Genomic DNA, 25562 nt, shown 5'->3' with positions numbered 1-25562 from the left:
CCTTATGTAAATGAGGCCGCGGTGGGCGCCGTTCCGGGAGGTAGAATTCCACAGGCTGTGGAAATGCCCGAGCGGTTGCTCGGCTTGTCTGAGGAAGACGTGTGTGGGGTGAGAAGGGCTGAGACGAGAGTGGGTGCAGAGGGTTTGGGGGTGCGGGGAGGCAAGTGACCGTGTCTGTACAGTGTGAGGCCTGTGAGGCTGTATTGGGGCGGGTTGAGAACACAGTACATTTTTTGGTAAGAGATAGTGGAACCAAGGACGTGATACTTCCTAGAGTGAGGCTTTTTCACTGCATTTTGGACTTAGTGATCCCTGCGTAGTTTCCTAAATGTGGAACTGTCCCGACTGCATTCGCGCTTTCTTATGGTAATCGGTGTTTAAAATGTCAGATGCGTTCTGGTGTTTGTTTTGCCGTGTTTGTTTGGTTTGTTCTTTTAATTCAAGTGTTTTACCTCCCAGTGTCAGAGATCCTTAGTGAGTAAGCACCAAAATGGTCCTTCTCCTCTACTTTTGTTCACTTGTTCGCTTACTTTTAGTTTGTGATTCATTTTCAATTTCTCATTTGCTTTATGTAGAGGATAATTTAGAGTAACGTTCAGGACGGAGTTTGTATTTAAATGATTCAAGTTCGTTTCAACCTTGTCTTTGGTAAGGAGATTTTACATTTTTGCATATTTATTTTTGGGGGTAGTGGTGCTGGCTGGCCCAATGCGCGGGTGCGGGTCAGTTTTAGGGTTGGAAGTAAGGGCCAAACGTTTGGCGGCGGGGGGGGGGGGGGGGGGGGTTGGTCAGGCTGAACAACGTCTCAGGATCCCCTCCTACAGCTCCATCCCGGGGTGGAAATGTCATGGCGAAAATGTGGCTTCCACGGGGAGATCTTTCCCGTTGGTCACTGGCCCCCATCCGATCTTTCAGACATCCTTAGGGCCAGAACCCTGGCCAGAGTTAGGGTTAGGTCCCAGGAGGCCCCAGGCGCCGAACCCCCTCAGTGCAGTGGTCTCCCCGGGGGGCTGAGTGGAGGACACATGGGAGGTTGCGGGTCAGGCTTTGTCTCCGCCCTCAAGGGCCCATTTAGAGTGTGGGTCACGCGTAGGTCGGGCCTCATTTTCCTCCTGGCGCAGTCGACGACCCTGCTTTGGAAATGTCATGGAGATCTTCCCAATTCCACGCTGAATCATCCCGCGCTGGTTTTGGGGGGAAGCGGTAGGGAGAGCGACTGGGGAAGAGGGGAGGGGGAAGAGAGGCCTGTTGCGTCATGAATGGGGCGTGACCTTATGTAAATCAGGCCGTTCTGGGCGGTAGAATTCCTGGGGCTGTGGAAGTCCCAGAGCTGTTGCTTGGGTTGTCTGAGGAAGACTTGTGTGGGGTGAGGATGGTTGAGACGGGAGTGGGTGCAGAGGGTTTTGGGGTGCAGGGAGGCAGTGACCGTGTGTGTTCAGTGTCAGGCATGTGAGGCTATGGGGGTGGGAGGAAATTGCGGTTATGCTACCCAGTCAGGACAGATACTACCCCTGGAGGTAGTTTTTCTGTGCTTCTCCATTGCGTTTTGTTGTGCCAGTTATTTCCCTAAAAGTGGGCAACTTGGTTGTGTGTCTTGTGACAGAAGTGTGCTGAGTTTATGCTTTTTTTTTTTTTTTTGGTTGTTAGGGATTTGGAAATCAAACTTGGTTCTGTAAAGTTGTTGAATTTCTTTGTTCTGTCTTATTTTAATAAAAATAAAGCCTTTGGGTATATATAGCTCTTCCCCCCTTTTTTCTTTTTGTAGTTTTCTAATTACTTTTTGACAGTAAAGAAAACGGGTTCACTTTTAGGAGGAAAGAAAGTGTAACTTTGGTGAAGTTGTTGTGTGTCTCTTCCCAGAGAAGAGAAGTTAGTTGGGGTTGGCTGTTACCTGTACAACAATCCCCAGAAAACTCAAGACAAAACCCAGACTTTCCATCAGGCCACAGCATTTGTGTTGGGCCTTCCTTAAAAGACTTTCAGGAGAATACGATTTAATGAGATTGACACACCTCTAAAGAGGTATGGCAACTCTGGCCACATGGACAAAGGATAGGTTTTCACCATCAGCTCTGGGACAAAAGGTGGTGGGCCCTGTGCTTGCTCTCAGGCTTAAGTAAAAACTGTCCTTACAACCCTGCATTGATTTGTAAATATATGTTTTAAGGGTTTTCTGGCTTTACGTTTTCACTGGGGCTGTGGCTTTTACTCTGTAAAAGTCTCTATTGAGAATTTACATTGATGGTTTCCAACTTTGGTTTTCACTTAGGGGAACCACACCATTATGGACTCACAGAAACTGGATTTACTCTCTTGTCTATAACAACAAAACAAAACCACACAAGATATACAAAATGCAGATTTCCAAGAGACTGGGCATCAGGCAAAAGAGGACGGCAATTCCAGACACTTGGAAACACACAGGTCAGCCAAGCCCTACACAACATATGTGCTGCCTTGAGAGAGTTTCCAAGTAAGGTTCAGGGAGGGGAAACTGAAGAGGAGCCCAGTGTACTATGTGGAGTTGAGGACACTGAGCTGCGAGTCCACAGGACGATGTGGTGGGGAGGGCAGAGCTGTGAAAGTCAATTAGCAAGAGCTGTTGGGGGGCCCTAAGTGTGCAACACAGTCCTGCTCTATGCCTCCATGGGCGCCAACTCCAGCAAGTCAGGGAGCAATCTTGTGAAAGGATTAGAGGGAACAGAGCCTGTACATCAGCACTGGAAATACAGCCTGTTGCCAACAGATAGACTGGAAAAAGTAACCCCCCTCACTCACGAGGCAGGAGGACTCAGGGAGGTCTTGCCACAGTGTTGGGAACTCCTAATTAGCCCTCTGCTGAGCACTGCTCAGGACCACTGAAAAATCATTAAAGTAACACCAGACATGATCAAACTGTTTCCAAGTAACTGAAATGCATCCTTGATCAAAGCTCAGGATTATAGAAAACACAAAAATATCCAGCAACCAAACAAGGTAACATTCCCACTGGCCATTCCATCTAAGATTTTGAGGTGTGCAGAGCAACAGGGGAAATGACCCTTAATGAGGAGACAGTTCAATCATCTGAAAATGACCCAAAGCTGACACAGGTATGAGAATCACCAGAGGAGGACATTAAGGTGTTTCTTATAATTGTATTCCATCAGTTCAGAATGTTCAACAGGTAAATGGAAAGTGTGAAAAAGACCCAATCTCACGTTAAGCGATGAAAACCACAATGCCTGAAGAGAAGTGTACTGCAAGGGGTTGACAGCAATAGAAAATGCAGAAGAAAGACATTTCATAGGACTTGTTTTGAATCTGCAGGCCTTGTCGATTAGTATTGCCCCCTTCACTCCATTAGAAAACACAGAAGAAAAACATTTCATAGGACTTGTTTTGAATCTGTAGACCCCGTTGGTTAGTATTGCCGCCTTCACTCCATAAAATCTAATCCGTGAACACAGGATGTCTTGCTATTTCTTTAGTTTTCTCTAATCTCTTACAGCAGTGTTGTATAGTTTTCACTGTAAAAGTCTTTGCTTCCTTGAATCAGTTCATTTATAGATATTTTATTGTTTGGGGTGCTATTGTAAGTGCAATTGTTTTCTTAATTTCCTTTTCAAATTGGTCTTTGTTGGTGTAGAGAAACACAACTGATTTTTGTCTATCTTGTCCTCTGCAACTTTATAGAATTAGTTTATTGACTCTAGCATTTTTGTTTGTGAAGTACTTGGGATTTTTCTCTAGATAGGAGGATGCCTTCCACAAATAGAAATAATTTTATTTATTCCTTTCCACACTATTTTTGCTCAACTTCAACTCTGAAAGATATTTGGGCTGGGTGTGGAAGCCAACAACCGCCACAGGCCACCCCTGGATTTTTGGGACAGAGATGAGCAGTGACAGGAGGTTGCCTATTTTGGGTCACCTCAGCCCGGGGTCTTGGATGAGCACACACAGCCTGGCCAGGGAAATAGAGTCCTTGTTCTTTGCAACCGCCTCAAATGAGAAGGACCAAAAGACCCCTTGAGGCTCCTACAGGGAGGGTTCCTGCCCCTCCCCGACCTGGGAATGGCCCAGAAGTGAGAAGTCAGAAAAGGGAAGGGGCTGGGGTGGCTGCTGACTCCAGGCCGTGGGGGGCCCCTGAAAGCTGTGCCTAATTCCACCTGTAGAGAGCAAAATGGGATCTCTCACTCAAGCAGGGGCCTGGGTCAAGCAATAACACAAGCAGTTAAAGATATTGCAGCTAGGAGGTACTGCTAGGACCAGCATCAGCTGACACCCCAGAACTGACAATAATTAGAAACAGAGGAGGGGGCAAGACTGATTAAATCCCTTTAAAAAGGAGAGGATTTTTACAGCAAACTGTCAGACTCTTCAGACATGACCTCTCTATGTCAGACCACTTCAAAAAGGCAGCTACTGCTGACAGCTCTGCCCAATTGATCCTCAAACAGAACTGCGATCCTTCACTGCTTAAACATAATAAGCAATAAGTGGCATGAACTGTCCTGGACCGGACCAAGGCCAGAGGGCTGCATGCCCACAGACTGGCTTCTACACTTTCTGTCATCTTGTTTGTTGTATGGTTTGTCTTATGTTCTGCTCTCTGTGTTGGGTAAGAAGCCAAGTTTAATCACTTGGTGAAATGTCATTGAATTTGGAACCCTGAAATTGCTTTATAATAGTGATTAACTTTGCTTTATGATCGAATAAAGCTGACATCGTGGAAAGACACAATTCTGTGTGTGAGCCTTATTAGTGTGTGCATGACACTACCTCACCCTCCTGCTCCTTGGGCAGAAAGGGGAAGCCACCAAGCCCAAAAGGCAGAACCACACACACTTGCATAGGGAGCTCTTTCTCTGTTATAATTTGAATTCAAACCCAAGCTACCAAGGTTCCAAACCCCACACCAGCTATACCATGACCACTACATGCCCCCCATGACCTGCGGTGCTATAGTTGAATCTCAGCATTTGAGGTCAGTAGCAGCTAGAATTGAACCAGTCTCCCTCTCTACCTTCCTTCCTCCCTCTTTCTCTCCTCCTTCCCTCCCCCTTCACTCTGTCCTTTGTCCCTTTCTTTCCCTCCCTTGCTCTCTCCCTCTTCCTCCTACTCATGGTTGCCTACCCTCACCTTCTTTCTCCTCTTCAACTTTCCCTTTTACTCCTCTCCTTGCCACCAACACACTCAGACTGAGGCTGCTGCACTGCCGTGTTCCGAATAGGAAACCCATTGTCTTTCCAGGTGAAGCCCTCTAGACATCTATAGAACTTTTACCTGGTTCTAAACAGCTGCTAGAATAATAAAGGTTGTTAAGAGCAGCCAATTTGAAAGACTTTTCACCTGACCCCATCCCAGGGTTCCTCTAAGACTGAAGACTTAAGAGTCCACAGTAGAGCTCTTAGTACTCCACCCCAGGCCCTATGGCAGAATGTATCCTTCATGGGTGCCTACCTGGTGACAAGCCCTGCTCTGGCCACTTGGTGAGCAAACCCTAGGTCATTGCACCATGAAGCCTCCATTGGAGGCCTGCGGGTGGTGCAGTGGGGGCACAGCTGGTTAGTTCCTTCCCATTTTGGGGCCCATGCACCCCATCTTGGGGAGACTTGCTGTGAACAAAAAATGGATGAAAGCCGACCAAGAATGGGAAATGTGTGACTTCAGCCTCAGAGGCTACTGGTCTCACCTGGAGCTCACCTGCTTGCAAGACAGTTCAGAGGGCTTGCAAGGTAGGGAGGGCCTTGGGCCCAGGATTTCAATTCACAGTCCCCAGGTCATTCCCTGAAAATGACCCTGAGGCAGCAGCTGCAAATTGGCGACAGTCAGTCCTATTTGGACTTGTTGCCCGATCAGGTCAAGTACTCTTCTGAATCAGAGAACCCAAGGGTCTCTTACTGGAAGAATCACTGCCTAGCTGACCTGTACTGCCCTGGAAATACAATCCAGTATCTTCCAGCTTTGCCTTCAGGAAAAATATGCTCGTTTATGCAAATTATGCCTTGAGATTAGGCATATCCCTTATCACCCTAGACGCTGATCCTATGACAGCCTACCTCACCAGATTATTAACTCCTCGAGAGCAGGGGTTCGCATATTTACCCAGTCTTGGATGATAAGCTTTGCATTTGAGACATCTGATAAACATTTGCAGAATTATACGTGCCTGCCTTGGTTTTGACGGAACGCATGCTTAGAAGATTACTTCCTGTAATTGAGAGGTTGTGCCTCCCAGGAGAGTGCAGAAAAGGAAAGAAAAGAAGTGGGAGGTGCAGTGGACAGGGATGTGGGGAGGCCCGTTTGGAATTACTGCACAGCATGCTGCTCCCTTGTGGCCTACCAGCTACAGGTCAGCCCATGACATTCCTTGGATCCCAATTCTTACACTTTTGGCTCTCAAGACCCTTTTACACTAAAAAAAATATTGAAGATACCAAAGAGTTTTTGTTTATGTGGGTTATGTGTATTAATATGTATAATATCAGAAATTTTAAAGTCAAAATACTGATTCACTTACACTAGTGTACTAAACCCATATTAACACATTTTTAAATGAAAAATACTATTTTTTAAAGCAAATGGGTGGTATCACTTTTTACATTTTTGTATACCTCTTTAATGCATGAGTTAAAAGAAGACTCCTGAATTCTCATATTCATTTCTGCGTTCAATATGTTTTCTGTGTTGTTTTGGTTGAAGATATGAAGAAAATCCAACCTTACACAGATAAGTAGTTGGAAAGGGGAGGAATATATTAATAGTCTTCAAAAATCAGTGTAGATATTCTTCTTTGATAAGACACCAAAACTCAACAAGTAGAGGTTTCTTAAGGTTAGTTGCAGTGTAGAATCTGAAACCATATCAATGAGTCCTTTGTATTCTGTTACATTGAAATCCATTGTCTATTGTGAAATTTGAATGGGTCTTTATTCAGGCATCATTTTGTAAGTTCATATATTGGTCACTGAAAAATATTGATTCACTGAGTTATCCACACTTTCCAAATGCTGACACATTTCAATCTTTAATATGTACATATATAAATCAGATAAATTAATATCATCACTGATCTTATCAGAAAAGTCTTAAAGTATTGGGAGACTGTCAAACTCATGATAGCCAACACAAATTTTCCAAAAGTCTAATTTTTGTTTGAAAGCTCCAATTTCATTATTGCTAACAAATTTCATTCGTTGTTTTCCTTGAAGTAAAAGGTACACTCTGTTCATTTTTGAGATGTCTGAGATATATACATACACATATATATAGATAGATAGATAGATATAGATATATAGATACACACACACACATATATGAATATCCATGGTTTGGCTGTTAATTGTTCTTTCAATATACTTGAAATGGTGCTACATGAAAAAAAGTGGCTAGTTCAGCTCACCATGCAGTCACACAAGAACTTTTCCCTGAGACAACTATGTTCAGAGAACATTCAGGAAAGGAGCTGCTCTGGCCAAGAGAGGTGAGTGTGGCTGGGGAGGATAACTGGACCTGAGTCATTCAGAACTTAGCATTTTAGTCCTAAATGCACAGAACCAGAGAGGGACAGCCCACATTCTTTCTCCCTCCTGATGCCATCATACAGAATGGGCCCCTTAGCCCTAAGTATTCGCTGCCTGGGTGCTACTTGCTTCCTCTTGGCAGCCACTGCCTAGTATTCCCATCCCTCCTTCACCAGCCAAGATTCCAATCCCATCCCTGACGTTCTCATTTGCAGGCCCACCTGCAGAAGGGGACCAGTCTCCTCAACTGTGGAACTGGATGCCCCAGAGGTGAGCTTCTCATTGCAAGAACTTTATTACTAGTCAAGGTGGGGATATAGCAGAGGTAAGGAGAAACAGCAAGTCAGCAAAGTTTGGGAAACTGATGGGGTCCCTATAGTATTATCCCAGACTACAGCTAAAGTAGCCCCCTGCTCTCTTTCACACTGCTCCTGGGGCCTTTCTCCCCAGCCTTGGGTCTTGTCGGTTAAATGGGGAGAATGGCATTTGGAAGTGGTTTATTTGTGCGACCCCCCCTTGAGGGGGCTTTTCCAGTTCCCACAGGCCTGAGAGCAAGACTGCAGTCCCACTAAGGGCCACCCGTCTGGATTTGGGGCATTCCCTCAGAAGGGTCCTTTCTGCAGTCTCAGGAGGCTGCCCCCACCCCCTGGGAGGTGAGAGCCATGCAGGTCCTTGCAGAGATACTCCCCTCATGGGAAGTGAGCTTGGAGTGGGTGAGGGACCAGGTGTTCTTGGTGGGGCTGGTGGATGCATGGGCCAAAATAAGTACTAGTGATGATAGCACATTGTGGATATCCACATTGTGGATAGCACATTGTGCCTTCTGGAATGTACCTTTCTGTTCCTCTGCCTCCATCCTACCTGTGCAGGTGGCCCTGGTGGAAGGAGGGTGGGGCAGTGGCCCCCATCCACAACCTTGACACTCCTGGAGCAGGTCTGTCTTGTTGGGGATGAAAAGTTTTCCTCTGCCTTTCAAAGTTCATTAAATGGACTAAAAATTAAATTGACATGAAACAGATTAATAGGAGAAAATCAAGGAAAGCTTAAGAAATTGTATACTTCCTGTATATACATGGCAGAGCCCCAGGAAAACTGAGTAACTCCCTGAAATGGCCAAAGCCATCACCTTAAATACCATCATTAACTAAAGACAAAAGATGTTGGGGGCAGGAATTCAGTTGTGGGAGGTTCCCAGGAAAAGTACAGCAAACAAGGGCAAAGTTAAGCAGATATAAGTTATTGCTTTCTCCAGTGATAGCAGCTTCTGGAGATTGACAGTCACACCTGCATCCTAGTGCTGAAGGAGACACCCTTACAAGTGGAGATTTCCCTATTCATGTAAGTGTCTCTTACAAAAGTGTGACTTCTTGGTTTTCAGAACTTCTCATGGCTCTTGTGTATTTCCTTATAAAATAGCCAGCCTGGAATAACCAATATGCCAAAAAGGCGTATCTTAGGGTAGCAAAGTTTGACCCACTCAAGGCCAAGAAGTTCCCAGATGTTGGGTTGGCTGGGCTTCCCAAAGGCTGGGGATGAGGAAGCAGCTCAGGGAGCCTTGGGCAATTATGCTCTTTCCCAGGGAGGCGGAACCTGGGCTTATTCACAGGGTGACGCCTTGCTCTCAGTTTGAGTCTGGTCTCTCCCAGTTACTCTGGGTGCCCTGCACGGAGCCTCCTGGAAGCCTCAGAACTCTGTCCCCTCTTCATCTTCTATTAGGAACCCAGGTGTTCTTCTTCTATCCAGAAAGCCAGGACCCAGGTGCTCCCTTACCAGGGAGGGAGTGCCCTCTGGTGAGAGGCGTCCTAAAGGCCTGGGAGGTGGCAGCTGGAGGAGAGCAGGGCCAGAAGCCAAGTCTGAAGGAAAGAACTGCCAGCCAATGAAGGGCGGGCTGCCTGTACCCTGACCTGTGGGGCTGGGACAGCACGGGACCCATAGGTATTTCTGAGTGTGAGTGTGAGTGTGTTCCTTGTTGAGAAGCCCTCTCCCTTGGAAGGGACTGGACTCTTCTATCTGGCTAAAATATTAATATGGTGGAGAAAGTTCCTTGATCTTCCCTTTTGAACTCTTCCTCCAAATAAAAAAATTCTATTTTAAATTATACTAAATGAGTTTAGTTCTACCATGCCTGGATCTTTCCTGCCAAGGTTGTGTGTCCTGGAGTTAACTCTACTCAATTTCTTTCCTTTCTGTCTAGCTCTGAATCCCTATTGATTATATTTCACTTGGTCCTTATTCTGCTATTGCATCTTTATTTTAAGGATACAGAATGCATAGCAGTGTGAACCAAGGCAGATGAACTCTGGCACCAGGCAGGGTTGTGATTGGAGGTGGGGGTGGGAGGTGCCACTAGTCTCTGCCCTGGTGTGATGAGGGGCTGGGCTCAAGCCTTGTAATTTCAGCTGTGTGATGTGACAAGCTCAGGACATTTGCCACTTAAACACTCATGGTTGGGAAAGTACCATGAGCAAGTGACCAGGATCCAAACCTTCTGTTGACCAGAATTGATTGCTGGTTTCTAAATAGCTTTGCAAAAGGCCAACCTGTTTTCTGGGAGGCCAGCCACAGGGCTCCATATTGGACAAGCTAATCCTTACCTCTCATTTGGCTAAAGAGGAAGGCTGACACTTTCCCACATGTTTCCTACTCTCATCTGCAATTGGCTCATTTCCTCTTAAGTGACAGTTTTTCCCAAATGAATGGAATACTGGGTATTATTAACCAAGAGATTGCTGGTCCTGATCCAGGAAGTTCCTATATGCGCAGGTCTTAAAACATGGTTCTAAACATTTTCCATCTGGGGACTACTGATTATAATATAAAGACTCTGGAGGGCAATGATATACCTCATTTATCTGAAACTTCCCTCTCTCATTTCTCAGTAGGATAACCAGGAGAAAAGTTGATGTTTTGTTGTCATCTTGGGGAACTGGTATTTCATTTTGATTGAGCATAAGCAAGCAATTCATTTCTGCCCAAGAGAGCCAAAAAGATTCCTGCAGCCAGAAGAGACCACAGAGATACTGGGGTTTAACCTCTTGGGCCCACGTTGAGAATCTCCAGCATCAAAAACTTGGACAGACTGTGGCGAAGTTCCAGGCAGAGGCTGTGGAGACATACCTGGGTATGAATCCTGATCTGCCACTACTGGTTGGGTAACTTTGGGCAAGAGCTGCTAGCACCCTCAACTTTACTGAGCACCTGCTGAGGGTTAGGCTCTGTGCTGAGGACCCTGAGACCTCTAGGCAGGTGCTGGCTCTCAGTTTGGTTGAGAGGCAGGCAGGAGTGCCATGCAGTGGGGTGGGTACCCTGTTTGAGGAGTGAGCACAGCTGGGTTAACTGTTGACATCTCTTCCAGGGCCAAGGTCCACATTAACCCTGTTGGCACCCTGGGACCACGTGAGGATGCTGCTGTGGCTTCTTATTTTCCCTGCTTGGGATTTTGGGGCTTGGGGTGAGTTTTCTTTCATTGGGTCAGAAGTGCTTTTCGTACTAATTGTAAGTCATCCTCCTTATCACTCATTGATTGTTCCTTCTGGCCAGTCCTTGGCTCCCCATTAGAGCCTAGCTCAGGTGTCCCCTGCCCTACTGAGAGTGGCGCCAGTCCTCAGTAGTCTCCTCAGTCTGCCCAGCACACCTTGGCTTTAGTTTCATGGTCATGAATTTGCTCCTTGATGATTTCACAGAAGGACAGAATGGAGGCCCTTAGTGACCTTGACTTACAGACAAGGATACGAGCTGGGCTCCATTGCAGCAGTGACTTATCCAAGGTCATCTGACAGCTTTGGAGAGGTCACCAAGTATAGTGGCAGTGAACGCAGCTTGGGTCAGACAGCCTAGGTTGGAACCAAGCCCATGGCTTAAACCCATATCATCTTAGACAAGTAACTTAACTTCTTTGAGCCTTAGTTTCTCCTCTGTGTTGAGGGAGTGGTTAATTTTCTTTGCTTATCACATATACGTGTTTTAAGCCACAGATCTGGTAAGGCTCTTGAAAGTGCTTGGTAAACTATAGAGCTGCCCTGTGGGAGGTGATGTTGGTGACACTGCTGGTTCTAGTAGGTTTTGCTCCTATGATCTCTGGTACTAAACAGGCAGAGGAGAATGAGGCATGTTGATGATGACTAATCCTCAGCTAATCCCATCTCAAAAATCTAGTTTGTGAGGTCAGTCACAACAATCTGCAAATTTCTGTATTTCAAGAACCTTGTCTGGATCAATACATGCTTGATACATGTGTACATGTTACTACCAAATAATGATGACCACCTTGGTATGTGACCCTCTGATCTGAACAAAGGTATGTAGATGAGCCAGGAGAGCTAGAGCTGCTCAGACAAGGGGGCAGGAGAGATGGCAATTCCCCTGGAATGGAGGGGATTTGGGAGGGCATGAAGGTCTCACTGGGGCAGATGTGGGAGGCAGAGGTGGGGTGAAGCCAGAAACATCTGTAGTTCTCTTTTGTGTTGTTTCCTAGAAGATGTCAGGGGACTTGGGGGAGTGGAGAGGCTGTGGACTTTGGGGTGGGGATGTCGAGTCTATTCCTCTTCACTGGTCCAAGTATTCTCCAAGGACCAGCACTAAGTGCAATGTTCCTTTGCAGGGGATTCTCCACTGTTCTCCTGGAATGAAACCCAAGCCAGAGGATTATCAGAGGGACTTCTAGACTTTTTTGTTGGCATCTCTCAGCTCACTCACAAGGGTCAAAATGGTGAGGTGGTTTGGGGTTAGCTAAGGATCCTCAGGTAGCCAGAAGTGTTTCTCGGGACTTAATTATACTTGGGCTGGGTTGGTAGGTGGGGTTGAATCTCACAAAGTTCCCATGGATTGTCATGAATCCTCAGGCAAAGGTGGGTTCCAGGAAGGAGGGAAAACCCAGGGACTAAGAACAAGGCCCCCAGTCTCCAGCTGTCAGTAGAAGGGTAGAGACACCCTATCCCTCAGAAAGCTCCCAGATGCTTCCAACATAAAGATAGTAAGTGAGTCCTCAGGGGTCCTGGGGTCCTGTGCAGGGCTCTCAGCCCTGTCTACAGTGCATTTTCACATGGGAGAAAGACATGTACCTGATGCTCAGGGAACTTTCTAAGGGCTCGAATCTGAGGAGAGAAACAGAGCTTTCCTCAGAGAGTCACCGTTCTGAGGGGAGGCCCAGACAATAGACAGGTCAGAGACCCAGGGCAAATGCCAGTGAGGACAATGCATTCATACTGGGGTGCTTTAAGAGATGGCAGCTCAGAGTCCCATGGTTAGCACAGAGTGTCACAGGGGCTACTTTCTGGAGGTGGGAAGTGCAAAGCAGGCCAGGGTAGGGCTGAGGGGGGTTTGTCCTTTAGGATATACAATGAGGGAGTGTATGAAAACCAAGACAGCTTTACTTCTAATGCTGATGTAGAGTCTGCATGGGGACTGCTTTTAGCCAGAATAGGCTATGGAGATAAGAAGGGGGGCTGTGGGTGGTGGAGGCATCCAGGGGACTCCCCCAGGCCTGCAGAAGAAATAGTAGTGCTTGCTGTATGCCATCTTGTGGTCCCCTTGCAGAAGCTCCCACCATTGTCTCCCGCAAGGAGTGGGGAGCGAGATCACAGACCTGCAGGGCCCAGCTGACACAACCTGTGGCCTATGTCATCATGAACCAGCTCACAGGGATGGAGTGCCAGGAGCAGGATGTTTGCAGTCAGAGGCTTCGGGGCTTTCAGTCCCATTCTGTCTACACCAAAGGCTGGTGCGACGTGGTCTACAAGTAAGCAAATGGGTGGGTCCTGGGGCCACATTCAAGTCTGCCTCTGAGGGGGCCACCCAATTTCCCTCATCTAGTTTCCCATCTTCCCATTCATGTTGCTTTTATAATGAATAAAAAAATGTTAAAAGAAATGAACAAAATCCAGAATCCTCAGAGGTGTTTAGGAAGGATGGCTCAGAGCCATTTATTCAAAGATGGTCTCAGACACTGGAGGATTCTGGAATAAGTAAGGGAGGTTGTGTAATAACTACAGTTGCCCATGGAGCATGTAGAATATTACAGTTTACAAAGGTCTTCACAAGCATTACCTAGGCCCTCCCATCCACTCTGAGGAATGGGTGAGAGAATGGGAGAACTTTACCACCCCCTGTGTCAAAGGTACGGATGCCATGGTCTAGAGAAGACAGAGAATTTGTTAAGTTAAGGAGTGGGACCTAGAGCTGTTTCCAGACTGCCTACTGATCCAGCAGTCTACACAAAGACAGTGAGGAGCATTCTCCCACTGGGTTCCTTGGAGGGCCACGTCACACTGAGGTCTGATCTCACAGGGAATGGTGGTGGGGATCGAGAGGGGAGAGCCCCATGTTAAAACAAATATGATGCATGGAGAGATCCTGAGGTTGTGTATCAAGTGTCCACTCAGGATTACCAGTGGAGATCCAGAAACTCTTCCTTTCCCCCTTAATAATGAGGATAAGAGCGCCTGGGTGGCTCATTTGGTTCAGCATCTGACTTGTTTTCAGCTCAGGTCATGATCTCATGGTTTGTGAGATGGAGCGAGCTTCAGTCATTGGGCTCTGCACTGACAGTGGTGATCCTGCTTGGGACTCTCTCTCTTCCTCTCTCTCTGCCCCTCTCCACATGCACACCCACTATCTTTCTCTCAAAATAAATAAATATAAACTTAAAAAAATTTTTTATGAGGATGTGTATATAGACACACATAATCTCCAGTTTGTATGGTACAGCTGAGTGTTGCCATAAGGGACAGTTCACACTGGACTAACCAAAGGCTGCTGAAGAGTGACAGAGATACTTACTGAAAGTCTGGGCAGCAAAGTCTTCCCAGATCAGTGGGCATACTGAGGCCCCACCTGATCCCCAGGCCATGTCAGTGCAGGGTGGGAGGTGGGCTCGCCTCCATTCAGGGCCTTTAGGCATCCTTGAGAAAGTGTTCTTTCTGTGCTCCATTTGCTATGGAAACTCACAGTCTATTAAGAGTAGAATATGGCAAGAGCTGTGAAAACATAATTTCTGAAGAGTGTAGTTGGGAAGTGGAAAGTAAGAAAGTTAGAGAGACAGAAAGGAGGCAGGAGGTAGAGCAAAATAATAGATATATTGTTTTTAAAAGAAACTGAAAAAAAGGAATATTCTAAACAAATTTCTGTGATACAGAAGAGCTTACAGGTATTCCTAAGGAGAAACTGAAGATAAAGCCAATATTAAGGGATTCCTGAACTCCAACTGTTTATTTTATTTATTATTATTATTTTTTAATGTTTATTTTTGACAGAGAGAGAGAATTACAGAACATGAGAGGGGGAGGGGCAGAGGGAGAGGAAGACACAGAATCTGAAGCAGGCTCCAAGCTCTGAGCTGTCAGCACAGAGCCCGATGCAGGGCTCAAACTCACAAACCACGAGATCATGACCTGAGCTGAAGTCAGACGCTCAACCGACTGAGCCACCCAGGCACCCCTCCAGTTGTTTATTTTAAATGTTCATGTGCTTTCTCCTATAATTAAAAAATAGGATGAATGAGTTTTCATTGCCCTGGAAAAGTGTTGAAATAATGTTCTCAGGTGTTTAAGAGTCACACATTTGAATTCCACTTTGAACCAACCGAATATATTTTTTTAATTTTTTAAAAATGTTTATTTATTTTTTAGAAAGAGTGAGACAGAGCATGAACAGGGGAGGGGCACAGAAAGAGAGAGAGGGAGACACAGAATCTGAAGCACACTCCAGGCTCCGAGCTGTCAGCACAGAGCCGGATGAAGGCTCGAACCCATGAACTGGGGGATCACGACCTGAGCCGAAGCCGGATGCCTAACTGACTGAGCCACGCAGGCACCCTAGAACCAACTGAGTATTTTTTTAATTAAAAATTTTTTTACCTTTATTTATTTTTGAGAGACAGAGAGACAGAGCACAAGTGGGGAGGGGCAGAGAGAGGACACAGAATCCAAAGCAGGCTCCAGGCTCTGAGCTGTCAGAACAGAGCCCAATGCAGGGCTCGAACTCACAAACCATGAGATCATGACCTAAGCTGAAGTTGGACGTTCAACCAACTGAGCCACCCAGGCGCCCCACCAACTGAGTATTTTTAAAGTGAGGTTCTGGGACACACAAGTAAGCTAAGTCACAACATAATTTAAAGTATATTCCCACATCTCTTGGAAATTTAAATGGGTTATCTATGTCCCACTGTTAGGTAATTAAAACATAGTACTTATTGATGAGCGTTTAAAACACTTTTCCACTCTGAGGGTGGGTGAGAGGTCTTTAATTTGCCTTTAAATCCATGTTCCTTGCCCTGCAGCTTCCTGATTGGGGACGATGGCAGGGTGTATGAAGGTGTCGGCTGGGATGTCCAAGGCATGCATACCCAGGGCTACAACAACATCTCCCTGGGAATTGCCTTCTTTGGCAATAAGATAGGTAACGGTTGTCCCCTTGGACCTTCTGCCAGAGAGTTTTCCACACTCTCTTCCTCCACTCCCTTGTCTTAACACTCTTGTCTCTCCAGTCTACAACATACTGGTCCTCTCTAACCATCACCCTTCTCTCTCTCTCTCTGTCTCTCTTTTAATGTTTATTTTTGAGAGAGAGAAATAGAGCATGACTGGGGGAGGGGCGGGGGGGGGGGAGACATAGAATCCAAAGCAGGCTCTAGCCTCTGAGCTGCCAGCACAGACCCTGATGCAAGGCTCAAACCCACGAACTGTGAGATCATGACCTCAGCTGAAGTCAGACACTTAACCAACTGGGCCACCCAGGTGCCCCATCCCTTCTTTTGAGTTCTTTTCTCCCTTGGATTCTATGATATAGCTTTTTTGTTGTTCTCTTCTTCCTCTCTGGTCTGCACTCCTGTTTGGTAGCTGAAGCCACCACTGACACCGCTTAAGCTCTCAGTTCTTACCATCACTTCTGGAGTCTGATGTTGTATGGCACTGAGTCTATACCTATGGATGGCAGAGGCAGAAAAACATGGCTTCTCTCTTGCTGGAACAGCAGAACCCAGCCAGAGCTGGCAGCAATGAGGTCTGGGAAATGTAGTTTGAGGTTTCTAGCCCCTGCGAAACAGAGGAGAGCTCAAGAGAAAAATGGAGTTAAGAGCTAGTAAGTGAATAACTGGAACCTGCCAGGATCCTCATTTGCCAACTGGGGCTAGGAATAGCATTTATCTTGGAGGTTTTCAGTGAGAATTGTATGAGTTAATGGATATAAAGTGCACTTGCCACATGCCTGATTGTGGGAGTTCCTAAATTCTGTTCCCTTTTCCTGCATGCTAAGGCATACCTGATTTAGTCAAGTTGGCCTTCCTTTGCATGTAGCTTTAATTGCTGCCCAGCTCTTTCACCTAGAGATGGAGTATAAATAAGGTCCTAGTTTGGCAATTGGAAGAGGTCACCAATTTGGCTTCTAAGAGCTCTGTCCAAGTAGCTCCTTGCCTCTTAGGCCCCATTTTGGCTACTGGATTTGTTTCCTGTCTTCCAATCTATCAGTTATTCAGACCTAGGTGACTTCTTATCCTCTCCCAGGTCTAGATCAGGATGGAATGTCTTGCTGACAGTTATCCTCTTTTAGGAAGCAGTCTAAGCCCTGCCGCCTTATCAGCTGCAGAGGACCTGATATCCTATGCCATCCAGAAGGGTCATCTGTCACCCAGGTATATTCAGCTACTCATCTTGAATGAAGAGGTCTGTCTGGTCCCTCAAAAGCCAGTGATGCCTAGGAAAGGTAAGACCCTCAATCTTGCCTCACCTTCCTGCCAGTTATCACTCAACCACATTAGGGAATGCTGTGTCCTATTGGTGTTCACTGGCTTCTTGGATCAAGAACACCTCATGCTGAGATCCAAAAAATTCTGACAGGCTAGCTTCCTGGCCTCCTCTCCTTCCCACTAGTGTGATATAGCCGTGAGACCATTCTTGTTAGCAATATGTATGTGCACACACTTTCACTCAAGCAACAAATATTAACTGAATACGAGGCACTATTCTAGGAACTGAGAACACAGCTGTGAACAAATATACAAATCTGCACATTTCAGTGAAGAAAGACAGAAAATGAAGAACTCAACAAGTAAAATACATATGATGTCAGATTGCATCAAAACTATGGAGAAAAAGGAAACATGATAATGGGATGGGGTAAACATTTATACAGTTTTGTGTATAGCAGGTGAGTACACACACATACACACACACACAGCATTCTAAGAGCAAAACCCAGCCATCCTGCAGCATGACCACACACCGAGAAAAACGAGTCAGCAGATAACACTGACATCAGAGTGAATATTCCAAGAAGTAGGGTAATAAAAATCATGTGCTATTTTGGAGTGAGCAAGCAGTGACCTAAAAACAGTACAATATATCTAGCTTTCTGCTAGAGTGGACCTTTTCTTGGACTCAAGGATATTTTTATTAAGCTTTTTTTTAAACTAAGTTTTTAATAAAATGCTTCTGGCTTTCAGATGGATGCTATCTTCAATAATGATATTTTTAGCATTTGTAGAGTTTTTTATATATTTTGAATTATTTCCATATACACATGATCAGTTCAGAGTCACAGCTGATTTCTTCACATTGTCCTGTTTCATAGGTCCACACACCTGCATAAATGTGCAATATATCAAGTAGGTAGGCAATACATCAAGCAGGTAGGCATACTTTGTCTTTTGAATAAAATGGCCATGCCTCTGTACAATCAACAGTCCTTCCCCTTATGTTCATATAATGATTTCCACAGTTGTTATCAGAACCTATAAATTTTTGCCTCTGTCCCTTAGCTCCAGGCACATGACCCAGAAAGTTCCTGTCTGGACTTTCCTAAATTCCAAAGCTTGAGCTTACATCAGGAAGTGGCAATGGGTGCCAGAGGTTGGGGAGACTGAGAAGGAATCCAGCCTGCAGTTATAAGTTTGCCCATAAGTAGGTGTGTTCCCATGCTCTTGGTTTTTTACCTTACCACAGCTTGCCCCAACATCATTTCACGGTCAGTATGGGAAGCCAGAGAGACACACTGCCCTAAAATGAGCCTCCCAGCGAAATATGTCATCATCATCCACACCGCTGGTACAACCTGCAATGTATCCATGGATTGCCATATTCGTGTCCGAGATATACAATCCTTCCACATGGACACACAGCACTTCTGTGACATTGGATATCAGTAAGTGGGATTGAAAACATGCCCTCCTCTTGTTGGGATGAGCACTGGGTGTTGTATGGAAACCAATTTGACAATAAATTAATGTTAAAAAAGAAAAGAAAACATGCCCTTCTATTCTTCAGGACTGTAGGAGGAAGGCTGGGGAAGGAACTGATATTTATTGAACCCTTCTTTGGTAGTGGGTGCTTCACATAAAACATCACATTTTATTCAAGCAAGTCTCTGGACTGAGTATCAGTTAGATCATAGCTAAGGGTTAGTTATCTCTCCTGGGCATATTCTCTATGAATGGTTGGGAAGACTCTGAAAAGACATTAACAACAATAATGATAAAGCAAGACCATGAGACCCTTACAGAAGGCCATTGGAGGATTGTGCCTTTTTATGCAATCCCTTCCAACCACTCAGGGTCACAGGCCCTACTCACCTCCTACCTTACTCTGGCCCAACCTCAAACTTGCTCCCTCTGATGTTAGAATCCTATAATAACTCTGGTATAGTTTACTCCATTTTATAGATACGCAAACTTTTCACCTTCCTGGGCCTCTTTTGCCTCATCTCTGCAACAGGAACAATAATACCTTATCTATTTGAAGATACAGAGTGAAGTAAAAATGTTCTTTTTTGGTTCCTTTAATGCCAGATCTATAATAAAGAAACACATTAAGTTAGTGGAATGGCAGAAGCCACTTGGAAGATGACTTGGAATTTTCATGGAAAGAATTTAGGTTTAGCATATGATAAATTTCAATTACTCATCCATGACTTAGTTACAATAAAACCATAGTCTCAGATAGATATGTGTCTTTTGCATATGTGTCATTCTGGGCTGGTTGCTGTTCTCCTTTTAACTCCCATTTTAAAAGTAGCCTTTGCCATCTAGATGTCTTCTTTATTTAAAAAAAAAAATTTTTTTTCAACGTTTATTTATTTTTGGGACAGAAAGAGACAGAGCATGAACGGGGGAGGGGCAGAGAGAGAGGGAGACACAGAATTGGAAACAGGCTCCAGTCTCTGAGCCATCAGCCCAGAGCCTGACGCGGGGCTCGAACTCACGGACTGCGAGATCGTGACCTGGCTGAAGTCGGACGCTTAACCGACTGCACCACCCAGGCGCCCCTAGATGTCTTCTTTAAAGAAATGTCTGTTCATATCTCCTGCCTATTTCAAATTGGATTATTTATTTTTTTGGTGTTGAGTTGTATAAGTTCTTTATATACTTTGGATACTAACCCTTTATTGTATATGTCATTTGCAAATATCTTCTCCCATTCCATATGTTGTCTTTTAGTTTTGTTGACTGTTTCCTTCTCTATGCAGCTTTTTATTTTGATGTAGTCCCAATAGTTTATTTTTGCTTTTGTTTTCCTTGCCTCAGGAGACATATCTAGAGAGATGTTACTATGGCCGATATCAGAGAAATTACTGCCTATGCTCTCTTATAGTATTTTTATGGTTTCAGGTCTCACATTTAGGTATTTAATCAATTTTAAGTGGAATTTAAGAAACAAAAAAATAAACAAAAGAAAAAGAAGCAGACTCTCAATTATTGAGAACAAACTGATGGTTTGTTACCAGAGAGGAGTTGGATGGGGGATGGGTAAAACAGGTGGTGGGGATTAAGAGTACACTTATGATGGGCACTGAGTAATGTATAGAATTGTTGAATCACTATTTTGTACAACTGAAACTAATATAACACTATATGTTAAATGTACCAAAATTAAAATTAAAGACTTAATTAAAAAATTAAAAGCAGCCTTTGCAAACAGGAGGAAACAGTTGCTGCATTTTGCAGGATTTCCCACAGCCTTGCTATGATTAATTAGCACAGACGAGAGAGTTGTTCATAAATTTGGAAATTCCAAATGGCAAATGCTCAGGGAATGTTAGTTTTCCTTTTTCATTCAGTCTTCAAGGACTTCATCTTCATTCCTTGATTTTACGGTATCTCCCTTTCACTCCAGCCTCATGGTGTGTTATCTCTAACATTGAATGGGCTCCAGTTAGGACCTTCTTGATCACCATTTTCTAACATTTTAACCAATATTTATTGTGTGTCTGCTATGTGCCTGGTGCTTGGCAAGATAGATATGGCTCCTTCCCTCATGGAGTACTACAGAGAAGACAGTGAATAGTAATGACAATCCTTCATGTTAGACACTGTGACAGATAAGGAACAGGATATGCAGAGGATGATCTTCTAACAAGAGTTTGGTGGAATTGGCAGTAATAGGAAAGGGCTTCCAGAGGGAGGGGTATCAAGGCTCTGATGTGGGTAAGGAATGGGGATTAGTGGGGCAAATAAGGGTGAGGAGTGCTCCAGGTAAGGGGAGCAGCATGCTCTCTGGGGTCCAGAGAGGGCATATCCTTGAGGAACTAAAGGAGCTTAATTCATATCTAGAAATACATTTCAGCAAGAGGACTGGTGAGAGGTAAGGCTGGAGAAGCCAACAGGGACCATATCAGAAGAACTCAGACAGACTGACTCTATTTGAAAGGCAACTGGAAGTCATGCCTAATGATTGGATTTGTATTTTAGCAAAAGCACTTGAGGTGCTGTTTCAGGAATGGATTAGAAGGAGGTAAACCTCTGGGCAGGGAGCTATTGAAGTAATCCAGACAACAGGTTATGGTGACTGGGAGCAGTATGATAGCAGTTGGCATAGAGAAATGGAGGAATCAAGGTCAGAGATATAGCCACGTATCCTGATAAACCATGACCAATGATTGGATGGGACTGGGAGAGGGAGAGAGAGGGGGAGGCAGTAAGATGATGTCCACTTTTTTGGCTGAGAAAATTGCAGAAGATGGGTTCATTTGGACATGTTGATTTTTATAGATAGTAATTAAAGCCATTGGACTGGGCAACTGTCCCAGGAGAATATGCTGAGTGACAAGAGAGAAGGGGAAGGCCAGAATCCTGAGGAGCACCATATTTTAGGAAAAGGAGGTGGATGGAAGAGAGCCCTAGGTGGGGGGAGCAGCAGAGTAGAGGAAAATAGGAGGGTGTGGGCTCCTGGAAGCGCTGGGGTGAGAACATTTAAAGAAGAGTGTGGCTAACAGGGTCAATGTAACCAGAACAAAAACAAGTTTCCATTGTACTAGTATCAAGACAGTCATTGGTCACCTTGGTGGTGTCAGACTCAGTGGAGTTGTGGGAACAAAACCATGTTGGAATGGGAGGAAGTTGCTGTTATTGCTTGCGATTATCTTCACTTCTTGGGTTCAGCGATTATGGAGTTTTTGTTGTTGTTGCTGTTGTTGTTTGGTCTCATACACATTGGCACATAAGAGACGTTCACTCTATACCTGATAAATGGAAGAAAGACTGAATTAATGATTTAAGGGGTGAATGAAGCTAATTCTCCTTCCAAGAGTGACTTTCTCTATTTTCCTTTGTCCAACCCCAGCTTCCTGGTGGGACAGGATGGTGGTGTGTATGAAGGAGTTGGCTGGCACATCCAAGGCTCTCACACCTATGGCTACAATGATATTGCCTTAGGAATTGCCTTCATAGGCAACTTTGTAGGTAAGGGTTGAGCATGAAGCAGAGAACATTCTAGGGGGATGAAGTTTAATATACAATGTCTGGGAAGCATGGGGGAAAAGGCAACATTGAGGTACCTGGCAGTGTGTTTAGAACATTTCAGCTTTATTTGTTGGTTATGGTAGTGGTAGGTATTGTAGGGGTGGGGACAGTGGGAGACTGGAATCTAGGAGCTTGTCCCTTCCCTAAGCATGTAACCTTAAGACCCTAAAACTGATGGGAAAATGTGTTTTGCAGAAAAGCCGCCCAATGCTGCAGCCCTGGAGGCAGCCCAGAACCTGATCCAGTGTGCAGTGGACAAGGGGTATTTAACTCCCAACTACCTGTTGGTGGGGCACAGTGATATTGTCAATACACTGTCTCCTGGGAAAGCTTTGTACAACATCATTAAGACTTGGCCTCATTTCAAACACTGAAGGAGCCCCTGCTCCTTCTGAGATTGCTTCTCCTACCGGGCTACTAGGTCTCCCCTGTCCTCACCCTCTATCCTAACTCAACACCTGGTGTCCCCTCCATGTCAGCCCCATCCTGCCCCTCCTTTCTCAGGTTAGGATGATCCTCTCCTGCTAGCACCACCCGCCAGCAGCCCCAAACCCTAGAGCTGGGCATACCCAGCCTTTGAGTGAGCCCCACCTTCCTCACTTCTCATTTTCTCCTCCCCTGGGCGCCCAGCTCCTAAGCCAGGTGGGAAGATGGGCTGATCCTTGTTTGACTTCTCATTCCCTCTCTGGCTGCCCCTCTGCCCCATGTACCTTCCCCTAGCACCACCCGCCAGCAGCCCCCAAGCTTCACCCAGGACCCAGGTCAAGGCCCAAAGCCCCTCTCTGCTCACACACCCACTTGTCCCCATGTGGATGCAGCCCTTATTTTAGGGCTCATTGCTTTCAGGTGTGGTTGTTCTCTCCACTGGATTGTGAGGCTCTCCAGGTTTATTTGCCCCCATGTCCTTGATTCCTCAGCAGCGTCTGGAGTCTTGTGTGTGCAATAGATGTTTGTTGGAGAGGTGGATGAATAAACAAATGTGTGTGTCAAGTCCCTGCTTCCCTTTCCAATCTGTTCCACCAGCCCCTCTTTTTGGAGACACCTTCTGGGACTGTCCCCCATCCTGCCATTCTCTCTCTGTTGTTGCCCCTCCCAGTCTGAGGCTCAGAGGCAGCTCTTGTCGCTTATCTATAATGGTGCCACTAGGGTCCTGTGTCCTGTCCACCCCAAGTTCCCCGAGGGCAGACAGTAGTCCTCTAGGCCCAACTGGGCTGTGTCTACACAAGCCACCTGTGCCTGCAGCCTTCCCTTGCCCACCTGTGCCCGCTGGCCTTATGTCTACAGGGCTGTAGACTTCCCCATCTCCCCCAGAACTCATCAAGGCCTCTTCAAATCAACAACACTGCATGGTCTGGATTACTGTCTCCTCCATATTATTGACTTTTATTGGTCTCACCCACACAATCTGAGTAAAAGCAGAGCACTCAGCTGTCAAATGCTTTTTTAACGGCAAATTCTGAGGCAGCCCATTCTGTTCAGTTGGCTCTTCTGAGTCCTTGGTATAGAAAATTTCTTCCCAACTCCCCTTAATCATGTGAAGCGGGGTTCATAGTACCCCCTCACCACATCAGAGGATTGTTGTGAGGATTAAGTGAATTAAAATGTGTTGATGTCTAAGACCTCATGGTTGGCATATGATAATGTTTTCATTAAACTTTGTGGAGCTATGGTTATTCTTGTTGCTATTGCTGTGACTTTGTCCCAGGCAATAGCTTGTGTAGGGGTCAAGAGCAGGCTGTCCCAAAGTGTGCCTCTTGGGCATACTGATTATTTTAACTGAAAGTCACGTCAGGGGCACCTGGGTGGCTTAGTCCATTAAGTGGCGACTTCCATTCAGGTCATGATCTCGAGGTTTCTCTAGTTTCTCTATCAGAGTCCTCTCTGCTGTCAGCATGGAGCCTTCTTGAGATCCTGTTCCCCTGTTTCTCTGCCCCTCCCCCACTTGCACGCTCACTCGCGTGCTCTCTTTCTCTCTCAAAAATAAACAAACATTTAATAAAGTCACTTCAGAGACAGCCTGTGCAAGAAGGACACTCAGACCCTCCTCCGCCCCCCTGAGAGAAGGAATACATCTCCCATGTGAAAGGTACCCTCCCTGTAGCAGGAGCGAAAGAGAGGAGGCTGTATAACAACGCTTGTTACTTTTTACTAATTTACCACCCGGGCCCAAAATCTGTTTAGAATCCCTTACGAATTGAAGCTCCCAGTGTTAAGTTTTCTTGATCCTGTCAATACCTCACAGACTTATTGTCTATTTGTCTGAAAAGTGTAAAAACTGCCTGCATGGTTATTTCTTTGGTCTTAATTTCATTCCTGGACCTCTGTGCACACTTAATAAAACTTTGGTTTTTTTCCTACTGTTAATCTGTGTCCTGTGAATTTAATTGTTAGCCCAGCAAAGACCTTGAGGGTAGAGAATAACTTTCTCTTTCCTTCAGTATCTACTAGTCCTATTTGCAGCAGGAAGGATGTGCCTTTGCAGGCACCAGCTGGGGCAGCCCCCAGGAGTCTGGCACTCCCTAGGAGAGCAGGCTGGCCTGAAGCTTGGGGCACACAGGCCTTGGCAGGTCTGACAGAGTCCATGGTGAAGGAGGGACACCTTTTTCACAGTGTCTGGCTGTCAGGTTGTGAGGGGCTCTAAAGGTCATCTTGACAGTTGTTTTCAACAACTGTAAGCTGGGGGGGAAAAGCCAAATGAAGTTTTATTTGATTCCAGAATAAAATACTAATCTGGCTAATGTCCCACATTTTATTAAAAACTGAACCCAAAAGGGCCAGACGACCTGTTCAAGTTCATTCAGTGAGTTAAAGAAAAGAAGGAGCATGGCACCATTTCCTTCATACTTCTGGTCAAAATCATTTTATGGTCCCTCCTTCCTGACAGGGTAACATAAAAAACTCAGCATGGCAACCAGGGCTTTCTACAATCTCACTCCAAGTTACCTTTTCCCATAGAATGAGCCCAAGTGGTCAAGGTATGGGCTCGCTTCTTGGGCTTGCCCATCTTGGAGCCTTTGCCCATGCTGTCCTTGCCCTGCTCTTGACTACTGCAATTCCACCAGCTTTTAAGACACTTATTCAGGCTAGTTCTTCCAGAAGGCTTCTTGCTTCTTCAGACCAGAAGTCACATTTTCCTCCCCCAAGTGCCCATGAACTTTACCTGGGGCTCGTGGTTGCTCATCACAGCTCACCCCCTTCTCCCTCCCAACCCTGACTCTCCAGGCTGTGCCTCACCTGTCAGGGCTCAGGATCTCCAAGAGCACACTGAGGACACCTTTGTCTCTGAGCAAGAAGGGAAGGGCAGGAGTTCCCCCGGGCAGGGCTGA

The 25562-nt window shown here is 45.6% G+C and overlaps 1 protein-coding gene across 8 annotated transcripts; it reads left to right on the top strand.

Moving 5' to 3' along the window:
- PGLYRP3 (peptidoglycan recognition protein 3) lies at positions 1–24600 on the top strand. 8 transcript variants are annotated; one of them, XM_045033546.1, is made up of 12 exons: positions 1–108; positions 2270–2424; positions 7724–9443; positions 10388–10629; positions 10864–10959; positions 12109–12216; positions 13044–13245; positions 15787–15905; positions 17055–17207; positions 18446–18644; positions 22058–22176; positions 22432–24600. In XM_045033546.1, exons 5-12 carry the CDS (start codon positions 10911–10913, stop codon positions 22608–22610), a joined length of 1128 nt encoding a protein of 375 aa, XP_044889481.1. In that variant the 5' UTR covers positions 1–108; positions 2270–2424; positions 7724–9443; positions 10388–10629; positions 10864–10910; the 3' UTR covers positions 22611–24600. The 8 variants fall into 8 exon arrangements, with proteins under 8 accessions (XP_044889481.1, XP_019693433.2, XP_019693431.2 ...); XM_045033549.1 differs by lacking the exon at positions 1–108 and adding an exon at positions 153–366; XM_045033548.1 differs by lacking the exon at positions 1–108 and adding an exon at positions 768–1203.
- Positions 24601–25562: the final 962 nt, after the last annotated feature.

The sequence above is a fragment of the Felis catus genome, chromosome C1 (genome assembly GCF_018350175.1).
Source record: "Felis catus isolate Fca126 chromosome C1, F.catus_Fca126_mat1.0, whole genome shotgun sequence".
Taxonomy (NCBI): Eukaryota; Metazoa; Chordata; class Mammalia; order Carnivora; family Felidae; genus Felis; species Felis catus.
The sequence above is the reverse complement of the archived record's forward strand: the minus strand, read 5'-3'. Positions and strand labels throughout refer to the sequence as shown.